This window comes from Camelus dromedarius, chromosome 2 (genome assembly GCF_036321535.1).
Source record: "Camelus dromedarius isolate mCamDro1 chromosome 2, mCamDro1.pat, whole genome shotgun sequence".
In the NCBI taxonomy this organism is placed as follows: domain Eukaryota; kingdom Metazoa; phylum Chordata; class Mammalia; order Artiodactyla; family Camelidae; genus Camelus; species Camelus dromedarius.
In genome coordinates this window covers 53,781,445-53,804,459 of record NC_087437.1, presented here as the reverse complement: position 1 = coordinate 53,804,459, position 23,015 = coordinate 53,781,445, and the positions used below count along the sequence as shown (strand labels likewise).

At 46.1% G+C, this 23,015-nt stretch overlaps 1 protein-coding gene across 3 annotated transcripts in view; it reads left to right on the top strand.

Moving 5' to 3' along the window:
* Window positions 1–23,015, top strand: part of MASP1 (MBL associated serine protease 1) — a 63,455-nt gene that overhangs the window by 22,932 nt on the left and 17,508 nt on the right. For 2 of the 3 annotated variants that reach the window (XM_064493675.1, XM_010976128.3), the window contains exons 3-10: window positions 4,824–5,001; window positions 6,636–6,767; window positions 8,882–9,078; window positions 10,515–10,662; window positions 11,971–12,089; window positions 13,027–13,105; window positions 19,344–19,481; window positions 20,272–20,346. In XM_064493675.1, the coding sequence (XP_064349745.1) occupies window positions 4,824–5,001; window positions 6,636–6,767; window positions 8,882–9,078; window positions 10,515–10,662; window positions 11,971–12,089; window positions 13,027–13,105; window positions 19,344–19,481; window positions 20,272–20,346 (1,066 nt within the window). Of the gene's footprint in view, window positions 1–4,823; window positions 5,002–6,635; window positions 6,768–8,881; window positions 9,079–10,514; window positions 10,663–11,970; window positions 12,090–13,026; window positions 13,106–15,592; window positions 16,083–19,343; window positions 19,482–20,271; window positions 20,347–23,015 lie in introns of those variants that run through there. The other variant, XM_010976130.3, reaches the window with a different exon arrangement.

The window sequence follows — 23,015 nt, the reverse complement described above, 5'->3', positions numbered from 1 at the left end:
AAATGTTGGCATTGGCAGGAGAATCTGAGAACTCAAGCCCATCGAAGAAGCCAAAGTGGGACAATGAAGGGGGAGCTCAAGGAGAGAAGTCTATGAAAAGCTGTTGGCTCTAAGCAGCTACTGTCTCTATGGGTTCCCCTGCAAGCCTCTGGTGGGCCGGGGCCACTGTAGGTCATCAGAGCCAGTAGCTGGAAGGAAGAGCTGGATGCAGAATGGAGGAGAGTGAAGACAAAGTAGAACCTACTGGCACATCTCCACCTGTTCCTCCCTGTATCTGATCATAAAACAGCCTTCAGAGAGTAAGGACTGTTGCCTTCCAAACTCACACACGTTTCTTTTTTGACCAACTCTAACCTGGAACTATACAGGGAAGGCAATTTGGGGGAATGTAGTTTCCAGCCTAACTAAATGGCCAGCAGGGCAATCCAGACACTCTCTGAATATCTCTAAATTATATCTGAAAAGCTTTTCAAGGTTCCAGAGAAGATGTCAGAGGGGCTCCAGGATGTAGCTTGGGAACATTGACAAGCAAAGCCCTGAGGCATTTGGGCTTATATGACAGCCTTTTCTTGTTTGCCTCATGTCTTAAAGTAGTATGAGCATTACTGGCTAGGGAATCAGAATGCTGCATTGTGGACCTGAAGCCACTACTCACTAGGTAATGACCTTGCTTGATCCGTTTAAATCATCTTGGCTTCTAGTTTTTCATTGAGCAGCTGCCAATGTATTTGTAGGCTCTGTTGAGATGACTTTATGGACATGTGGAGAGCAGCCATAGCTGTCTTCCCACAGAAATTTGGCCAACTTTTCTGCTGCCTAGCCTTAGCTTTGCCTCAGAGCTTTGTGCTGTTTCTACTAAGGCAGAAAATTCATAGGAAACAGGCTCTGGCTTCTCCTCCTCAGAGCTTTCTTCCCTGCCTCTTGTCCCCAACCGAACCCCTTTCCTACATCAGGTGGTCGTGACAGGGGAGGGGCAATTGAGACTCTACATGCCCCAGGACTTCCCAGTTCTCTCTGCCTAGTTGTTCTCTCTACTTCCCGCCAGCCCTCCACCTACTATTTCTACCTGCCTAAATCGTACTCACCTTTCAGTCCTCAGCTCAAAGAACATTCTCTCCTTCCTAAGTATTTTCTGATTCCCCTCAGCTGGATGCAATATTTTCACTTTTTAAATCCCTGGGGCTTCCTAGCTTTCACTGCAGTACCTATACTCTGGCGATTCCCTAACACATGCACATTTGAGTTCTTATCTTACTCTCCTACTAAATTTTAACATTCCCAGAGGCAGGGGATTTGTACATTAAGCACATGCAACATATAAGTAATTTTTGGCATCCTTCTCATTATAATGCAGACAGAATGTGGTATCTAAGTATTTGTTGAGTTGAGAAAAATATATAAATATTTGTTGAGAACATGCATCCATGTTTTGGTGCACTAAGTCACAGTAGTCTAAAAGGACACGGCTGTCCATAATAAGAAATAGAAAAATGAAGTCTGTGATCCCCAGCCAGATGGTTCTCTATTATTATGAATTTTGTGTTTTCATTTGATAAGGAATTTCCCTTCATCGTGTTAATATGGTGACCTCTAAATGGGACCCTGAAATGGGACAGTCCAAGCAGAAGCCAGGGCTCAGTCCTTGCCTGGACTCAGAAGTCAATGATTTTGTAGAATTTTACAATCGTAGCAGGGGCCGCATTTATTAAGCAGGGCCAGTGACCCCTCTGTTTAGGTTATGGCTGGAGCTGTCACTGAGCTACATCCTCTCTGGGAGACAGTCCATGCACCCAAGATAAAGTTTCAAGAGGCCCTTGAGCCAGGAAAGTTGTTTGGCAAAGCGCCTATGTCTTTGGTCATATGCTCTGTGGATTGAGGGGTTCCTTTCTCCGGGGTCAGGACAGTTCCAAAGCAAAATTGGTATCAGGAAATGCTCCTGGTTATCTCTCTACTCTTGAGCAAGTCACTGCCCCTCTCTGGACCTCAGTTTCCTCTAGAAGGAAGGGGATTGAAATAGTTCTTAAAGGTCCGTCCCTCCCAGCTTGAATATTTGAGAACTCTATTCTGAGCTGCAGGCTGAATTCCCATGGCCCTGAGGCCCTCTCTCCCCTGCTTCTAAAGGTGTATTTGGCTGAGAGTTTTCCACAGGTCGTAGCTGGGGCATGCTTACCCATTCTCTGAAATACCCTGGCTCTGCAGGTGATGATCATTTATCTGCCATTATAAAAAGTCCTTAAACCTGAAAGTTACAAAGAGGGAGGTTGTTTATCACAGCCCTTCATTAGGTCTCTCCCTAATCCAAATTACTTCTGGTTGGTTTCACTTGAAAGTGCCCCTGCTATAGGTACTATGGAACCCAAGAGACCTTGGGGATACCGAATTACAGGAAGGAGGCTGCTGTCTCTGAAAGTGTTAATGCTCAAGGCATGACTCTTCATTAGTAATTGATTCTGTATTACTTGGTTATAGACCACAAACAAGTTCAAGTTCATCAAGTTCTCCAGCAGGAAACAGTCTGAGCATTGAAACTCCTCACCATCCTCTGGTTGGTTTATTTACTATATGAACATGGTGACTTGTTAGAATACTAGGATGTCAGAACTGAGAACATAAAGCTCAGCTGGTTCAGACTCCCGTGGGTAGCTGAGAGCTACCGGAGTCAGCCCTGTAACAGTTCATGGTGGAGTCAGGAATAGGGCTCAGGACCTACTGCCGGGTCCACACACTTCACTCCAAAGCAGAGATTACCAAGAGAGTGCACTCCAGTTCATGCAGTTATTCATGCAAGAAGCCTTCTCCCAGGCCCTAACTCTAAATCTATTCAGTCTTATTTTTATTAAGTTCTAACCATAGCAGCTAAATTGGTTTCTATTTAACAACATATTTCCACTAATAAACTGGTTTAAAAAAAAAAACAGGACATAAAACACTACATAAAGAAGACATAAGAATTGCAAAGGCACTGTAGTCTGGGGACCTTCAGTACAGGGCAAGCAACATTATGCAACTCAATATCCCCGAGATAGTTGATGTTCATAATAATGTCCCTGGATCACTAAGAAGGGTTAACATGTTTTTACCTAAGAAAGCAGGGATTTGTATAAAGGACTTTAAAAAGCATTACACCCCCCAAAATTTTTTTAAATTATAGTTAGGTAAAACTTCAGCTACGTGGAAAACAGATAGTCCAAATAGCAAACCAGCTGTGATGTTCAAGAAAGTGACATTTCAGCTGTGCAGATAGGTACATTCTGCAGTAGTAAGACTGGTGTGAGTTTGGCTAGTATCTGCAGAGAAGAGGAAAAAACAGCAAAGCCATGATCTCATCTTCTGTTTACACTTCAGTTCCCAAAGTTAGTGATTAATTGTCCTTGTGTTTTGTTGCCAGGGAAAATTGTTTTTCTTTAAAACTCCCACTTATTTTAAATAAATAAATCATTAGTTTCAAAACAGAAGTGTCAAATGTCAAGATACTTCTGACATACTAAGCTAATGAACAAAACGATGAATTTACTAGAAGCTACTCGAGATGAGCAGTCTTTGAGAATGTTCCTTTGATGACTTTGAAAGGCAGCAGAAATCATTTTTGATAAGAGATTTTCCCATGAATCTTAGTTAAAACATCAATCTAGAGGTTGCAAACACAACCTTAAAAGAATAGGGTAAGTATAAATGATAGAGGTAGGCCAAGTGTTGGTTATCAAATAAATATACCAACCAGCTACTACACTGTGCTTCCCAAACCGAACTCACACAAAATCAGCTTTAGGCAACCAGTTTAGAATCTCTCCTTGGGTCTCTGAATTTACCTAGGGCCTCTGGTTCCTCCAAAGTAGGGAATTATTCATTTTAGTAAATAGACAATTTTTGCATCTGAGTTTTAACACAAATGCAACTATTTCTGGGTGATTCCAGTAGTTTCTGAATTATTAAGAGTACCTATTAAGTAGAGTTCCAATTACATGTTTTCCCTTTACACACAGGATTGAGTCACTTCTTGTTATTATGGCATTCAAGGTCAACCATAATCTAGTTTTAACCTGTCCTTCCAAATATATTTCCTCCTACATCCCCACAGACTGCCTGGCTTTCGTCTCGTTCTTAGAATAGGTCTGGCACTTTCAGCTCTTGATGACCAATATTTATTGGGTAACTACTATGTGCTGGGTCCTGTTCCATTCACTGAAGACATATCTGTAAAGAAAACACAGTCTCACTCTCCTGCAACTTACATTTCAGTGGAGATGTTTCATCTCCTTCTGAGTGCATTCCCAATGCCAACACTTCTCCCACTGTATAATAGCTCTGTCTCTGCCTGTTTTCCTCCATCTGAACTCTGCCTCCTTCTGCACAGCTCAGTGTCTGACTCATCTCCTATCACCCCCATACTATGCTTTGTTCAGTGGAAGGCACACACTGAATGCTCAGTGAATGACTTACATTGTGTATAAAGTTTCTTTCCCTGGCTACCTAAGTTCCTGTTGCATATAGAATCCATCTGTGAGATTGCCTAACTCTGGATTTTAACATTGAGTTGTTTTTAACAAATAGGCCTTTTTGTTGTCAACAGAAATGACAAATGTCAAGCTACTTCTGATGGACCTAAACAAAATGAATGAACTAGTGACTGGATGGCCACATTGACTTAAGCTGTTATGTGTCTTTCCTCAAATCCCAGAATCCCTAAACCCCTTTCTTTCTTTGGGCTTCCCAGGCTTCCTGGTCTACTCGTGGGCAGCCCCTCCCTCTTTCCTCCTGGAGACCAGCAGGGAAGCTAACTTGAGAAGCTGTTCATCTTGTTCCCTTTCTCTTTGACCCCAAAGGTAGAAACTGAAGACCAGGTGCTGGCAACCTTTTGTGGCAGGGAGACCACAGACACGGAACAGACCCCTGGCCAGGAAGTGGTCCTCTCCCCTGGCTCCTTCATGTCCATCACTTTCCGGTCAGATTTCTCCAATGAAGAGCGATTCACAGGCTTTGAGGCCCACTACATGGCTGTGGGTAAGTTGGAGAAATGGGTGGTTCATCCCCAGGTCTCCCTTTCTCTCTCAATATTAAAAGTTCCTTGTGCTGTCTTCTTTACAATGGACACTGGTGTACTCACCACATAGATTCTACCATTAATGTCTTACAGCATTTGCTCTGTCACATATCTATTTATCTGTCTATTTTTTGTCTGTATATCATTTTTTTTGATGCATTTCAAAATAAATTGCAGATATCAGTATAGCACTTCCTAAATACTTTGGCATGCATATTGTTTATCAAAGGTTCAATATCCACATTTTTTTCTCTTAATGTAAAACTTACATTCAATGAAATGCACAAATCTTAAGCACATTTGTTGAGTTTTTAAAGATTTATATTTGTATGTAACCCAAACCCCTAACAAGATGATGAACTTCATGGTCAACCCAGAAAGTTCCCTCATGCTCCTTCCCAGTCGCACCTGTCCCATCTCCTTTAGAGGCCACATCGTCCTGATTTTTTCCCCACCCACCATAGATTAGTTTTGCCTCTTCTAAAACTTCATGTAAATGATCACACAGAGAATATATTTTGGGAGTGAGGATTCTTTTACTCAGAATGAAGTTTTTGATATATATTCCTATTGTTGCGGTGTATCAGTAATTGCTTCTTTGCTTGCTGGAATAATTTTCTATTGTATAAATATACTGTAGTCTGTTTATCCATTCCCCTATTGACAGACATCTGAGTTCTATCCATGTTTTGGCTCTCAGGGATAAAACTTTTATGAACCTTTTTGTACAAGCCTTTTTGTGAACATACGTTTTCACTTCTGTTGGGTAAATATCTCGGAGCAGAATTGCGGAGTCATTAGGTAGGTATATGTTTAGTTCTCTAAGAAATTGTCAGACTTTTTCCAAAGTATTTGCACCATTTTGTATCCCTCCACCAATACATGAGCATTTTGGTTGCTCTAAATCCTCACCAACATTTGATGTTATCAATTTTAAAAATTTTAACTGTTCTGGAGAGTATATGGTAGTACTTCATTATGGTTGTACTTGACATTTCCCTAGTGCCTAGTGATGTTGAGAATCTTGTCATGTGCTTCTTGGCCATTCCTGTACCTTTTGGAGGAAAAATATATGTTCAAATTTTTAATTGGGTTGAGAACATACATCTTTTTATCTTTATATTTCCAGTGCCTAGGATACGGCTTGACTCATAGTAGAGACTTAGAGAGAGGCAGCATGGAGGAGAGGTTAAGAGCCCAGGTTCTAGAGCCAGCCCATCTGGATTTGAATGCTGACTCCACCATTTACTATCTGTATGACTTGGAGTAAGTTTTTTAACGGCTCTTAGTCTCAGTTTCATCATCTATAGAAAAGGGATCGTAACAGCCCTGCTTGCTATTATCACAACTGTTAGAGAACTGTGGCACAACCAGGAATCCAGTTTCCTGGATTTGAACCTGGCTCTCTTTGATCTTGGGTAAGTTTCCTCATTTATATATGGATGTAGTGGCTACTTATGGGCTTTAGGTGAGGCTTCAAGGGGGGAATACAGGTACCTCCCAACACAGTGAGTGCCCCACACTGAGTGCTCTGTAAATGTTGGCTGTTGTCTTCACCGTTACGCATGACTGAGAGGCTCTCCTTGCCCTGCAGATGTGGACGAGTGCACGGAGCGGGAGGACGAGGAGCTGTCCTGTGACCACTACTGCCACAACTACATCGGCGGCTACTACTGCTCCTGTCGCTTCGGCTACATCCTCCACACCGACAACAGGACGTGCCGAGGTGGGGCCCAGAAATGACTCTGTGCATCTCTGTACATGCCCTGTTTTCCAATAAGATTAGGGGAGGCTCAGAGGGAGGACAGATACGCAGTAGAAACAATTAAGTCAAATCAGAGAGCTGTGCCTCAGATACCACATGGGTTAAGATACCAAAATGCCAACCAGCCTGGAAGTGGGGTGCAGGTTCTCAGAAGACCGCATTTGAGAAGCCCTAGCATCTAGGCCATCCTTCTTCCTGGCAGGAATTTCTCCTTCTTAATCCCTGTTTCCTCTCCTACTGTAGGTAATTGGCGTGGCCAAGTGAAGGGAGAACCCAGGTTTCCCAGTCCTCTTTCTCTGAGCCATGAGCCAGGCCTCACCCAGCAGATCCTTTCTCTCTGCATTTCCATGGCCCCTCAAGTTCCTCTGTGATAGAGAGAACATCAGGGCAAGGGGCAGAAGAGGGAGGAGAGAGGCAAAGACAGAGCAAGAAAACGTCCCATTCCTTTCAGCTCCCTTTGCTTTCACCTCTCAATATGTTTCCTCTCTACCGTAGCCTCCGGGCTAGGGCAGGGATGGAGAGATGGCAGGGCTCAGCCACTTTCCAGGGGGACCTCCTGGTTAGCAGAGTAATAGCCACATAAGCCAATGGTCAAATGTAGTAAGTGCTGTAAAAGAAGTGTGGACTCGGCACCGTCAGACCTGAGTCTGCACGGAGAAGTCACAAGCACTTCCAGAGACGGTGCCCTTGACGGAGATGAGAGAACAAAGAAAAGGAGGGCACTCCAGCAGAGAGAAGAGCTTCTGCAAACATTCAGAAGCGTGACAGAATTTGGAACATTTGGGGAACTGCCAGCGGATTAGTATGGCTGCAGGATAAGGATCTGTGTTTTAGAAAGGTCCTTTGGAAGCAGAGTGAGGGATCATTGGAGGAGGGCAAGGCTGGAAACAAGAATTCTCTTCTCTCTCCTTCAAACCTTTTATTTGCTTCTGAATAAAACCCTATAGGACCCATCAGTATAAAGCAGGTGCATACAGGAGTTTTCTTGAAGGGGGTTATATATTCCACAGTTTTCATTCAGTATTGAGTATATACTTTGTGCTGAGTACATAGGGACTAAGAATGAGCAATGTTTCTCCCCTCTAGCCCCAGGAGTCTTTTTAAACATTCTCTTCCTAATTACCTCACCCATGAAATTTCAATACCACAGATATACTGCATATATGTGTGTCTGTCTGTGTATTATGCCTAAAAAGAGTAACAGCTCCCCTTTCCTAAGAACCAGTTTTGGTCCCTCTGGGCATGATTTTCACCCCTCTTCCCCGTGAGAGGGCTTAGGGTAGAAAATGAAACCATGGGGGTTCAAGAGACCACTCTGAACCTTGTTCTGCAGCTCACAGCTATGGGACTTTGGCTTGGTCATGTCCCCTTTTGAGGCCACAGTTTTCTCATTTAAAAGGGGCAGGATAAACAAGAGCTTAGGAAGAGCTGACGTGCCAGATCCAGGATGGGTCAGCCCAAGGATGGTGGTTCAGTGGCAATAAAGGGGCTTTGGTGGGCTAAGCCATGGCCAGGATCCAGGGCACCGGGTTCTTGGTCGCAGCTGGTGGGGAACAGAGCAGAATCCCTGAGCCCAGGGGACTTACAGTCTAGTGGGGGCGGGAGAGTTCACTAACAAATATATTTCATAATGGCAAGTAGTAGTAAGCAGCATGAAGAGAAAGAAAGCAAGGCCAGGGGCCAGAGAGTGAGGGGTTGTGCAAGGGTCCTGTGTTAGAATGAGGGATCAGGGAGCCTTTGAGTAGAGACCTAATTGAGTCCTGGGCTGAGAAAACCAGACATTCCCCCTGACCACTCCATCTCAAAACCTCGCATCTCAGACCCCTCCTGCTCCCAACCAGTAGGAGAATCGGATGGGAAGGCTTATCACACTCACTGCCTTTGAGTCTTGACTCTGCAGATTACTGAGTGTGCGACCTCGCGTAAGTCACCTCCCCATCTATAGGATGGGGATAATGATTCCTTCCCCGCTTGCCTCTCAGGACCACTGGGAAAATCGTACCGTAGCAGATAAGAAAGGGGCTGCTTTGGCCACGGGTGTGGTGTGCCACTTTGCTCCGGTGTGTTTCCCACAGTGGAGTGCAGTGACAACCTCTTCACCCAGAGGACCGGCGTGATCACCAGCCCCGACTTCCCTGGCCCTTACCCTAAGAGCTCCGAATGCCTCTACACCATCGAGCTGGAGGAGGGTTTCATGGTCAGCCTGCAGTTTGAGGACATTTTTGACATTGAGGACCATCCTGAGGTGTCCTGCCCCTATGACTACATCAAGGTAAGACCGCAGTGGACATTGATCCTGAGTAGGCTGGAAAATCTTGGCTGAATTGAGAAAATTGATATTCTTGGCCCTCTACCTTCTCCCAGGATAGGGGGCTGAGCAGTTTGCTTCCCAACATGTAATTACTTAAAATAACATATACCAGCTTAATCAGATCCAGTCTAGGGCGATTCCCCAATCCAAAACTAGCCCTGTGCCCACTTGCAAAATCCTTTCTGCCATGAAACATAATATTCTCTGAAGTAACAGCAAGGTGAGGGTCATACATCTTAGAACTCAGCCCATCACCCATCTTATCCCGGGAGCTATGCTGTGAGACTTATCCAAGCACGTAACCTCTCAGGGCTTCACTTTTCCCTCTCACTACATAAGAATGACAAGAAGATGCACCCAGGATTGTAGACATCACCAGATGAGGGTTAAGGAGTGCTAGTCCTCAGAGGCGGAAGGAGAAAGAGTTAAAGACACAGGCAGGACCCCAGCCTGGTAGCTGGGAAATTCAGATCCACTGAGTGCTTCTTCCTGTCTCTCCATCCCAAACCCCACTCTCTCCTGGCAACTGCAAAACTTCCAGCAGGTTTTCTGACTTCTACCCTTGCTCCACACAGCCTGGTCTCTCACACAACATCGAGGGTGAATTTTATAAAAGCCAGGATAGATCAAGATTGTGCTTGGAATAAGCATAAACTCCACACAACGTGGCCTTTCCAACCTCAAGCCACAGCACTCCTGCTGCTGCAGCCCCACTGGCTTCCTTCTTGTGCTTGATACTTGCCAGGCTCCTTCTCACCTTTGACCTTGACCTTTAATGTGGTGTTTTCTCTGCCTGGAAAGATTTCTCCCCTCTTCTTCAAATGACAAGCTCCTACTCATCCTATATGTTTCAAATTCAATGTTGCCCCCTCAAAGAGGCCTTCCCTGACTACCTGTTTAAAGTTATTAGCTATTACATTAATGATGAGTTATAAGACTACATAGATTTTACTACATAAATCATAAACATGTAGCATATATTTATACTATGTATGTATGTCATCCTAATTATTTTTATAATGCTTATCACAGCCTATAATTATTTTGTTTATTATTTATAAGTCCCCCCACCCCTGACTAGACTAAGGGTCTTTGAGAACAGAGGCCTTTTCTATCCTGTGCACCTGGACAGGGCTCTGCCCCTTTCCAAGCCGTAATATGTTCATCTCTGATCAGAGGATTATTAATCTGCCTTGTCCAGGACCATTGTAAATTGTAAATGGGAGAGTGGAGATGGAAACCTTTGGTGAGTAGTAATGCCTACTAAAAATGTGAGTGAATACCAGGGGCTCACGTAGAAGCTTCCAGAAAGTCCCGATGCAGTGTAGAGGCAAACCCTGCAACAGCCACTGCCACTCAGATGTGACCCTGCTTTTTTTCTGTTTTTCTTCTCACAGATTAAAACTGGTCCAAAAGTGCTGGGGCCCTTCTGTGGAGAGAAAGCCCCAGAACCCATCAATACCCAGAGCCACAGCGTCCAGATCCTGTTCCGCAGTGACAACTCGGGCGAGAACCGGGGCTGGAGGCTGTCATACAGGGCGACAGGTACTGCGGCCCCTCCCTGCCTGGGTCACACTGGGTCCCCATGCTCGGCCCTCATGGGGAAGTGGCTGGGGGTGAGGGGCTGCAGGCCTGGGGCTCCTCTGGGGATGTGGCAGGATTCCCAACTCTGCCACCAAGTGGTTTGGGACCAAGGCACATTCTCTCTCCCGACTCCATTTCCCATCTGAAAAATGGGGGCAAGGGAAGCAGTGATGGTGGGTTTGGACTAGACATGGTTTTCAAAACTGGCCTAACTTCAGAATCTCATGGGGAGATTAGGAAAAGAAAAAACTGTTTCCTGAACTTTACCCCTTTACACTGTGGTTCATTGGGCCTGGAAAGGAACCTTCCAGCTCCAGCCTTCCCCAAGTCTGGGGCAAGAATTTGGATGTGAGTCTGTAGCTCAAAATGTTTCAGTATGGCCATTTGCCTCCTTGGGCCCCAAGACTGACAAAGCCCACAGGCCTTACTCCCTAATACCTCAAGGCAGCCAGTCCTGGTCTAAACCCTGCTGGAGCCATTTGACACAAGGGGCCTGCAGTAACTCGAGGAAGAAAGGGGTGGACATTGTGGCAGGACCACAGCTGGGTGTGACTAATCCATCTCATAGACTCCGATGTCCTGGTCTTGCCTGCATTATCATAACATTCAGTGCCTGCTTCTCAGGAGAGGTGTGGAGAGGATATTAACAAAGGAGAGTTTGTCTAGGAAAAATGTCAGGGATGAGTCCTATCCAATTCAGTCTTTTGAAGGGAGGGCTCAGGGGCATATAATCACAGTCTAACACATTGAAGAATGGTCTTGAGAAGAAGGAGTGATCAGGGTCATCCTGAGTGGCATAAAAGAGATAACTATGCTCAATGAGTAAAAATTACAAGGGCATACATTTCAGTTGAACATGAAAATTCTGTTCCTTTAATCAGAGGAGTCTAGTACGAAAGGTCCAGGTGTTGAGCTCCCTGTCACTGTAGGAATGTCAATAGATGTCTGAGCTCTACTACAGAAGATGTGAAGGAAACATCAGACAGGAGTTGTACTCAGTGACATTTAGTATCTTTTCCAACCCTAAGTTTTGATGAAATAATCTGGCTAACCAACTCATTTTATAAATGAGGAAACAGAGGTCCATGCTGGGAAGTGACCTGTTCAAGCTTCCAGAGGAAGCCTTTTCAGGGCCTGGTAGGTCCAGGCCCTCACACCCCAGTTGTGTGGTTTTTTCATGTCCATCAGGCCTTGCATTCTAGAGACTGGCCTCTCTTGACCAGACGTTTCTTTGTTTTCTCACCTACTCCTGTTGTTGCCCCCGACCAGGGAATGAATGCCCCAAGCTGCAGCCTCCTGTCCATGGGAAACTCGAGCCCACGCAAGCCAAGTACTCCTTCAAGGACCAGATGCTCATCAGCTGTGACACAGGCTACAAAGTGCTGAAGGTAAAAGGTCCTGCCGGGGGAGGGAGAACCTCCAGGCCAGAGAAGTTCCCCAGAGCCTCCCAGGGCAGATGGGCTTCCACAGTTTGTGATGGTCCCACCACAGGATTTCCTAACTTCCCTGTAAACCTCCCAAATGTGCCAGAAATTCCAGTCTTCTGAAAATTCAGAGCGTGTGTCCCAGACTCTAACTTCTGAAAAGTAGCACAAAAATCAGAATCAGAATCAACAACCTTTACAAAGCTCATCAGGCTTATTGGGGGAACCTGGACAGAAGCAGAGCTTTTAAAAGGTGGCAGATGGGCCTTGCTCACTGTCTGAGACACAGTGGCTCTCCTAGGAATCACCTGATTAACTTAAAAACAAAAGCACCTCCCAGGCCCCACCTGAGATCAATTAAAGCAGAATCTCTGGGGCGGGGCCCAGTGACTTTTCCTGTTAAGTTGCCCAAGTGAGTCGGATGTGAACCAAGCTAGCGGGCCACTGCCCTCAAGGAACGGTCATCCAAGTAGGGCCCCCATCACAGCAGCCCATCACTTATTAGAAATGCAAAGTCTTGGTCCCTAGGCTAGACCCACTGATTCAGAAACTCTGGGGATGAGGCCCGGTGATCTCTGCAAAAAGTCCTCAGGGACTCAGGGATGCTGATGCTTAACTTGGGTTTGAGAGCTGCTGCTCTGAAAAAAGGAGTCGGGGGACAGGATTCTCCTCTTAGACGTTGCCCAAACCCCGTCTTGCACATCGTCCTGACGTCCCTGCAGAGTAGGAATGGAGAATATGAATTCAGCATCTATATTCGCCTTATCCTCAAGCCTTTGGAGGCCTATGGTTGGAAAAGCTCAGTCAAGGACAGCCAGATGTAGAGTCTGAACCAGCGTCCCTGGGAAACAACCACCAACCCCAGCCCTCCTCCCCACTCCTTCTTCGTGTTTCTTCCTAGGATAATGTGGAGATGGACACATTCCAGATCGAGTGTCTGAAGGACGGGACGTGGAGTAACAGGATTCCCACCTGTAAAAGTAAGAAAACACAGTTGGTTGATTACAAGGATAATGAGCTTCCAGTGCCGGGGGGATCGGAGCAGAGACCACATAAGGGGGGAGGAACCTGGTAGTTGCACCCTGAGAAGGATGGGGTGGGAATCCCACAGACACACTGAGGCTGGACGAAAAGCTAGTAATGTTTCTTTGAGCAACAAGATATTGGGATTCCAAAAGAAACTTCTTGCGGGTCCCAGTCTACTTTCTGAATACTAATTTTACCTCTGCCTCCAGACAAGCTGCCAAATTTGCAAAAGGAATGGCTTGTCTCCAGGTTTGAAACTAGCTCTAGCAATTCCTAATTCAGGAAACTATTTTAGCACCAGTGCCCGGAGCTGAGTGACCTTGCCAGTCTTGACGTGGTCGTGAGCCATGTCCACTAAGTCTTCTGTGCAGCTCATGAGTTAGGGCTGTTGGGTCAGCACGGTGGACCCGTGTGAGGTAGGGGGTGCAGCTCTGCACTGGTTCTTGGGACCCAGAGTTCTTGCCTTGTCTCTGCCCCTAACCCACCCAGTGACCATGGACAAGATCTTTCACCTTGGCTGTCATGTAAAGAGTTTGGACTAGCTTTAATATTCTAGAATATATCCCAGTGGTTCTGAAATAATGCAATCCATATAAATCACCTAGTGGACTTTGTAAAAAATACAAATCACCAGCCACCCCACCCCCCACCCCAGTGATTTCAATGCAAGACTTATAGGGACCACAATTTTAGCAAACTGATCTGTGGCAACAGCGATGAGAGGAGGTATGGTGATAGAGAAGAAGAAGAGAGGGAGGGAGGGAGGGAGGGAAGGAGGATTTACTTAAGAATGGAGAGGTGAGAAGTCAAGATTTAGGGTTGGACCCACCCAGCCCCATTTCATGACCTCATATGAACTTTGGAGTGCTGTCCTCTTCCTTTCTCCTAAATGGCTCAGGTCGTGTAGGCAGAAGGATCCACTCCTACTGCCCTGTGGGGACACTGTCAGGGTGGGGCTCCCTTGAGGCAAATCCCAGGCATAATTTTGGAGCAGAAAGTATTTGTTTCTAATTTCCTTTTTTATGTGATGATGTGGCTGGAGTCAGAGCCCAGTGTGGGAAAGGGTGGGTTGGTGGGTGGCATTTTATGGCTTCAACAAAAAGTTTCAACATTTACTGGATGCCTGTGCAGAGGTCTACAGAGAATCAGATGGAAAAGACAAGGTCCAGACATTGAGGAACTCAAATACCAGCAGACACATCCGCCTCCTCCTCCAACACATAGTGCATGTGCCGTGCTGGGACTGAGTTCTAGGAGAGGCACTCTGCAGGACCCCACAAGGGAGCGTTCTGAAGAGGAGGCAGAGGATGGGGGCTAGAGAGGGCAGGATGTGCTTTGGAGACAGGATGTTCTGGATTCAGATCCAGACTCTACCAGTTGAGTGTCCTGGAACAATGGACTCAGACTCCTTTGGCCTCAGTTTCCTGCATTCCTGATTGTTCTGAGGACTGAATTAATGTATACATCACATCTGTGGAGCACCAGAAATAAGTAAAAGCCCAATAAAATCTTGTTTCTTTCCTCCACTCAACCCCCTTGTTAGGAAGAGATTTGGTTTCTCTTATTCATGCTTTTGGAAAGTAGGAAACTTTAGTAATAATTTTTCCCCCTAATCAAACACACATACTTTTTATTGGAACAGAAGTGTTGATATAAAGCACGAATGATATTTGATGGTACCATTTTATGTGATGTATGTTAGTATACAAGAGAATGCCTATCATTTTGTACTAAAGAAAAGAGGAATTTTTTTCTCCCTAACGTGACCTAGTTCTCCCAGCATAGCCTGGATCAGGACTACGAGAATCCCCACTCAGACACAGCGGGCATCTCTGCTCATTCACTGAGTAGATATTTATTGAGTATATCTATTCCAGGCATGTGTTGGATCCTGGGGGGGATGCAAAGAGGAACAGGCCTGAGAAGTTGAGAGTCCCCAGCGACTGTGGAGGAAGGGGTTAGGAACAGACATGAAGTGTGCGTGTGCAGTGAAGAAACTTGCCCTGGGACAGGAAGTGAGGATTATGGGTTGTGGTCCTGGTCCTGCCTCCACCTTGCTGTGGTGACCCCTGACAAGTCCCACTCCACTCCGATGCCACCTATCACATTAGGTGGACCTAATTAATTATCTAGGTGGACCTAGATAAATGCAAAGCTCACTCCAGGGGCAGGATGGTATCTTCCTCGTGAGCCAGGATTTGTGACTGTGCAGATTCTCAGAATGGTACACATTCCACAATCCCAGACTGTCCTTCACACTGGCTGTATCTCAACTGTGCATTCTTAATCAATTCTGGTGGAGTGATTTCTGTTTCCTGCATGAACTGTTTCTGCTTTGCTTGCTAATTTTTCTCTTTCTCTTCTTTTTCTCTCTCCCTTCTTCTGTCTGCTTCCTTTCTCTGTACCTCCTGACCCCTCCCTGATCTTCACCACGGTGGCAGACATGGAAATGGATGTGGAGAGCGACCCTGAGTCAGAGCCAGTGACAGAGTGAATGACAAGACCCCACACAGTGCAGACATCCAGGAACGGACCACTCACGAGACCCCTGGGTCCCAGAGCTACTCCATCCCTCCCCATCCTGCCAACACTCCATTTCCTATTTCAGTGCGGATTAGAATGGATGCTGAACAAGGCAACACAGGCTCAAGCAGTTGAAACTGCTGCATGTATGAGAGCAATCTTCCTTTGAGGGGTCACCCATCATTCAAACATTATGCTGGAAAGTAATGAAAAAACAATGTGGGTTTTTTTTTTTTTAGGACTTCTATGTGGACTTTACTCTTCTCAAAGGGAAAATGGCTTTGGTTCCAGAGGCGCATGATTTAATATAAAATCACATGGTCTTAGGCGGACCAGGTCAAAGTAGGCCCTGGTTTCTAATCCACTTTACACTTTAAGCTTAAATGGACCAGAATGCCTGTGACTTTATGACTTTAGTGTTTGTACCCATGCTACTTTCTTAAGAACCAAAAGAAGGTGAAACTAACAATAACTCGTGTAGCGTGGATTTTTAGGAAAGCCAGACATAGTCTCATGTTCCTTTTCCACTTATACCTAACACAGGGCTGAAATTCCATCATCAGAAGTTCTTTCCTCTGGGGCTGACAAATTTTGCGTTTCCAAAATTTCCCTGATTAAAGTTTTTCAAAAGATAGGCATCACACCTGAAAGCAGTGGTCCTCGGCTCTGGTGCCATGGGACATCACTGGGTCATAAATACTGGTGAGGAGAGGGCTGTGGAGGTGGGAATCTCTGCTTCAGCCTGAAAAGAATCTGGGTAGACTTAGCAGAGAACCCCTGCATAACATCGTGACTGCTCAGTCTGTTTGGTAATTAAATGGTCTCTTGATGAAGGAAAAATCCTGCCAAGTTGGACAATGAAAGGTCCAGAGACGGCAGGACCATCCTGGGGATGGAGTGCCCTTGAGAGAGGAGATGGGGCAATCACTAAAGATAGCATCAGTTGAGTCAATATTTTTAAGACCACGAATTGTAACAGGTCTTGTTCTCAGTGTGACAGAGGGGATCGTAATTTAAGCAAAAGATTTGATATGAGCCCGAATAATTGCAACACCAGGCAATGTAAGATACATGCATCCAAGAGAGATGAATAAAAGGCCTTGCAAGTAGAAATGAGGAAGCAGCCCTGTCCAATTAGAAGAATGAGAAAAGGCTTTCAAGAAGCAGCAGTGTTTGATCAAGGCCTGGAGGGCGGCCAGAGCATGAACCACAGGGTTTCCCGTGTGCAGAAAGCTGCAGCACAGGGAGAGGTCTGTGATGCTGGCGCACAAGCACCCCAGAGGGAGGGACAAAGATGAGGCTGGGGTCGGGGGCATCCCTGGGACCTGAGGGCCAAGTGAGCCAATTGTGCGTGGTTCCCTAGGCAGCCCAGGACTGTGCCAAAGCATCCTCAGGATGGCAGGTCAAGAAAGATGTGTCTGAAGGAAGATATATGGCAGCAAGTGGTGACAGCAGAGACAGGGTGTGGGTGGCACCTCCCATCCAAGAGAAGAGGAGAAAGAAAGGCCAAGGGAACGGGTAAAGGAAGAGGAGTTTGGTGCAGTGTGGAAGTGGTCAGAGGCACTTTAGAGAAAAGGATGGGGCCCTTTCTCAAGCTGAGAAGATAGACTAGTTGAGGAAGCAGGGTCCGGATCTAGCATCTTGGATTGTGTCAGGCAGAGCTCAAAGGCCTCTTGCAAAGGGAAGTTGTCCCTAGGCCCCGGAGAGACATGGCTCTTTGCCTGCCACTGTAGACTTGGGGAGAAGTTGCCCCTTCCCCACTCACTATACCCAAGCTGGAGTGACACTGTTTCCCATCATCTGTCACCCCTCTGTCTGGTTGTAAGACCAGCTTTATCCACAGGCAAAGTTACTTCTCTAGAGTGATGTGAAAGCAGGCCCTCAGTCCAGACAGTCCCTCTCCAGCAGTGCTGGCCACTCACAGGCTCCCAACAGCCTGACCACCTGGCCATGTCTAAGACTGAGCCTGGCTGGAATTCCTCCACCTAGAACTAGGTATTAGGTCCTGAGGATAATTTGGGTAAAACAGACCAAAGTGAAGGGAGACAAGAGTAATACAAAGATCTCGGCAGCAATCAATGGTGTTTCCTAAAAAAGGAAGAAAAATTTGCTTTGGGACTCAGCAGGAAAATACATTTAAAATTGTTTATAGCTTTAGATAGTATTATTACCTCTTGTTATTGGAGTGCTGACCCTTCCAGGCTTCCCCCCAGAGTAGAAGAGTGTCTCTACTTTTGGGTAATCAAAGCCAAAAGGAACAATTTGTCCAAGAGGATTGGGGGCCAGGAAACATCACTAACCAGTTCTCTTGGCTTTGGCCTTCCTTGTGGATAGGAGGTGCCTGCACTGATTCCCATCTGTCACCCCTCTCTTCCCCCCTGAAGGGCCTTGGAGTCATCTATAGTTTAAGTTAGGTAACTCTCTATTCAGTCAAAAAGATGAATTTGGAGTCCTAAAATTAGAAATCACAATTTATGAGTAGAATCTCAGGGGTGAGTTGTCTCTTCTGTTTCCCAAGGTGAGCAAGTAAAATTCAGGAGGAGAGAATCTCTGACTTTAGAATGCCATCCTCGGAAATTATCAATACTGACCACTAATGTTCACCCTTACACAGCTAATGTTGATTCTAGGCCATTTTCACTAGAGAACAGATCCTTAAGAATTGTCAGTCTGGTTTACTTACAAGAACACTGAGTTTAAAGTCAGATCTGGTTCTCTGACTGTAACTAACTGGGTGACCTTAGACAGTCAAGTCTCCTCCCTGAGCCCATCTATAAGTAAAGATGATGTTCTAGATTGCCTGACTTCAGGCTCCTTTCCAACTGTGAAGTTCTGTGATTCTTCAGTTCTGGCAGAGGTTTTGATCTAAGATTAGGATTTCCTTAGAAATGAGCACCATCCTCTGATGAAGGCCCCTAAAGAGATACTGACAAACTGGGTCCTCAGCCACTGACCTGACTCCCGGCAGACTGGTGCCGGCAACTCCCCTAAGACCTGGCTGGATGGGAAGGCTCTCTAAGACCACCTCTGAGGAGCAGGCATCTTTGGTCTTGCCCTACAGTCTGCTCCAATGTCCAGCCACCAACAACTGGAGAAAATGAGCAGGTGAAGACTAAAAGTTGGTCCAACCTGCCCCTCCTCCTGCCTTCTGTGCCTGCCGAGAACCAGCAGGGTGGGGCTACATACTTATGCAGGAGCTGGGTTTCTTTTTGTTTGTTTTGGGATTTTTTAATGCCAAGCTCCAGTGTGAGAACAATGACTGCTCTAACTCAGCATGTGGTTGGGGCTGGAAGAACTGAAGATTCTTTGGTTCATGTGAGCCAGAATTTTATCACTACGCCATGGGCTTCATGCTTGGGCAGAAGAGGATAAGAGGATTGCACAATAGAACTGGAAGTCAAGGAAAGGGGCCTGGTGGGGATCTGCTTGAATCTCAGCAGAACTGCCCCTGCCCTGGAATTGACAGCAGGCCAGGTGAGTTGACCACACAGTAGTACCATAATAGATAGGAGAGGCCCCAGATGCAGGGCCACTGTTTGCATGGACTATGACATTGCTCTCTGGAGTTGTGTGCGGTGTACAACCTGCACATCTGTATGGGACAGGCCCACCAGATGGCCCCAAGACGAGGAAAGGGTAATTGAGAGGCCTCACTCTCTTCTCTCTCAGTTGCAGACTGTGGAGCCCCGGCAGAGCTGGAAAATGGGCTGGTCACCTTTTCCACCAGGAACAACCTTACCACATACAAATCTGAGATCAGGTACTCCTGCCAGCAGCCCTACTACAAAATGCTGAACAGTATCACAGGTGAGCCCTCTGTGTTGAACCAGCCCCCTCCCACCTCACACACACTGGATCTCTGGGTTAGTCTGGGGGCGGAAACAGCCAGTTAATTGGCCACAGTTTGAGAGGAATTAGGAAGAGGAATACTTGGAGACATGCCTCCCCATTCCCTGCCTGAGGCCTGTATCCCAAGAGTTAGATTAGACTGCATGACACCCCAGTACCCACACAGACACACAGCCTCCAGCAGGGAAGGAACCCTCAAGGCCGATCAGTTCTGCCTCCACTGCAGAATAGCGCTAAGAAAATTCTCCTAATTTCTCAAAGCCTCGAAGTCCTCCCTTCTGAAGGGAAATAGTGATGTAGCTCACAGAGCTGCTGTAAGCCTCATGAGATGGAGGACACGAGTGTGGTTTATAAAAGGTTTGTTAAGTGGAGAGACGGAGGCAGAGCAAGTGAACCAAGGGCCGCATGACTCATGATGAGAACTGCCTTCCAGGGGCTGGGCCGTGCCCCAACAGGCAGGAGTCAGATGGCTCAGAGCCTTGGAACCATACTGAAGAGAGTGCTGTTTATTTGTGAGGCGAATGGGGAGATGTTGGTGATTTTGAGCAGAGAAGAGACAAGGTCAGATTCCCATTTTAGAAAGATGCTTCAAGTTGCTGACACGACTGGCTTGGAGTGAACGGCATCAGAAAGGCTCTTTGAAGGACTTGCCATGACCCACAACAGAAGAGTTAAGAACCGAGATCACTCTTCCATGTGCTATAAATTAACTATATTTTCCTTCTTCAATCTTTTCCCACTCTCCCAGGTGTATATACCTGTTCTGCCCAAGGAGTCTGGATGAATGAAGTCCTAGGGAGAAGCCAGCCCACCTGCCTACCAGGTACCTCACCCTCAAGTTCTCTGCCTCAAGGTCTCCTATGCAAGGACCTCAGGCCACAGGTGCTCTGGCTGTTAATGGATGGAGGGATGGGGGCATGATGCTTCAATTGTTCTTTAAGAGAGATTTTCAGATGGTCAAGGGTCAGAAAAGCCCAGCCTCACACCTTCTCAAAACAACCAGCCTCTATATTCAGCCTATTCTATCACACCAGCAGCCTTCCTGCCTCCTCTCTCTGCAGTCGGCTTCCTTCCCACCAGATTTTTCATCCCACACAGCTGGTGTTTGCACCTGCTGTGTGCCAGGAAAAGGGAGAAGTAGGCACACTGTCCTTAAGCACTCACTGTGTTGTAATGGAGATGGACATCAGACAAATACCAAATGGCTATAGAACAGAGCAACAGGTTCTTCCACAGAGCAATGTGTTCAAGCCTTGGTGACTGCTGCCTCCCCGACCTTGCCTACTGACCCCCATCTTAAAATGAGAAAAGAGTTTTGTGGTAATAGGAAGTGTCCCTATGCGTGCAGACTTGGGGGATATTTTATGGACATTTGTGTTAGCATTAAAAGTCTGGATAACTTGCATCACAGTCATACTGTACACACATATTCAAATTGACTTAGAGAAGTTTAGCCCCAAGTGCATACTATAGGGTTAAATAGATACCTAACAATAAATTAAATTTAATATTCACAACACAGAAATTTACACTTAAAAAAGTAAGAATAGCACTGATTGACAGGTACAGTCATTCAAGATGGCACTGAGGAGCAGCACTGATCTGCCATTTGCTTGAACAGCAGGAGCTTTGCAGTATGATTAGGTGTTGGGTGACATTCGTATTTTACTGAATTAGAGTGTTGGGTAAACTGAGATAGTGTATTATTTGAATGCACATTTTAGTACCCTCAATATTCACTCAGTAGGCTTCCAGATGTTAGACATTAAAATGGAAAGGTTAGGGAGCCGTCTACTATTGTCCTTGAGAACTGAAGTAAGTGTTAGCATTTGGGCATCAGTTTCGGCCATCACAGGTACTAGGAGATCCCAGAGAAGGAAGAAGTCACTGCACATGGTTGTCTGGGAGTAGAGAGACGGGGGCTGGTTAGGAAGATTTTGCTTAGGAGGGCTTTATGCCTAAGAAAGAACTAAAAGAACTCATGAGGAGCTGGAGCAGGGAACAGGTCAACCCATCCATGCTCTGCTGATCCCCAGCCTCTCATTTGGGCTTAGCCAGGAGCATACCCTAGGGCCACAGCTGGGGAAGCCTCAGAGAAGATAGGAATGGTGGAACTGAGGCAAACTGGAGATCAAATCCCCATTTTGCTAAAATACTATGTGGACCATAGAAGACAGCACTGCAGGTAGATTCCGTCTTGGGCAGCCATGTTGTGACCTCTGGAAGGGGGTGAGGCACTGAGCTGGGAGTCAGGAGCCTGGGTCCTAGTCCTGGTGTTGTCTTTCCTAATTGTGATCTTTGGTAAGTAAGCTCACCTCTCTGGGGCTAGGGTTTCATACCTCAGAAGTGAGGGAGCAGGACCAGGTGATCCATGACATTCCGGGACTCTTTGGTCATCATCATGTAGATTCATACAAAGCATCTCGTATGCAAGGAGCCGTGAAACTATTTTAACACCTGGTGGTCAGCAGAACATGGTGCATCATTGGACTAGGCCAGAGAATTCTAAATTCCCTCCCCCTAAAACACTGAGATTGAACCCAGAAGCAAGCCAAAATGGAGAAAGCCATTTCATCTAGCATAATAATGTCCACCTTACCAAGGAAACTGTTAAGCGTATATTATTTGCCCCTTATTTTACACATGAGAAAACTAAGGATCAGGGAAGTATAATAATTTGTCCAGAGTTACCTACAGAAAGTTAGAGGTGGAACTGGAAGGTGAACTCAAGGCTTTTGATGTCAACAAAAGCAATGCCGAGCCATTCTTGACTCTGCCATCCTTATGAACCCAGTATTCTAAAATGTCACATTTTTGCTTGTAGAGCCCTCCCTCAGTGCCTCCAGTCTTCTAGGGCCCGAATCTGACTTCAGCACAGCTGAAGCTAGTATTTCAGGGAGATTCCTTTGTCCCAGGAAAGACGGGATGGAGAATGGTAGCAGCCAAAAAGAATGGCCCCACTTCAGTGGGCTCTCTCAAAGTCTTGCTGCATCATTCAACTTCTTGAAAAGAGTGTATCAAGAAGAAAAACAGACTTTAGTGGGAAAAAATGAAGCTAGAGTCAGAAGAAATGGGCTCCATTGCTGGCTCTGCCACTAATAATTTTGAGTTTGTCATGTGCCTTCTCTGAACCTCAGTTTCTCCATCTGTAAATCGGCTGTTCTTCAAGTTTCCCCAGCTCTGACATTCTGTGACCTGGGGTACGCTCTGGCATCTTGGTTGGAAAAAGGCATCATTCAGCTCTGGCTTTCTTGTGTCCATGGACTGAGCCACAGGCATACTGCTTACCAGATGACGGCCTTTCATCACTAAATGAGTTTACATGCAGGGCTAGTCACAGACTTGCCTTGAGATGTCTTTGTAGGCTGCTACTTATTATTGGGAGTCTGGCCTTCAACTCTTAAAGGCCAGGCCACAAACTGTTAGCAACAATGAGCTCACATCTGGCCTGGGGTGAACAGCAGGGTGCTTCAGGATCACGAAAGAAGCATT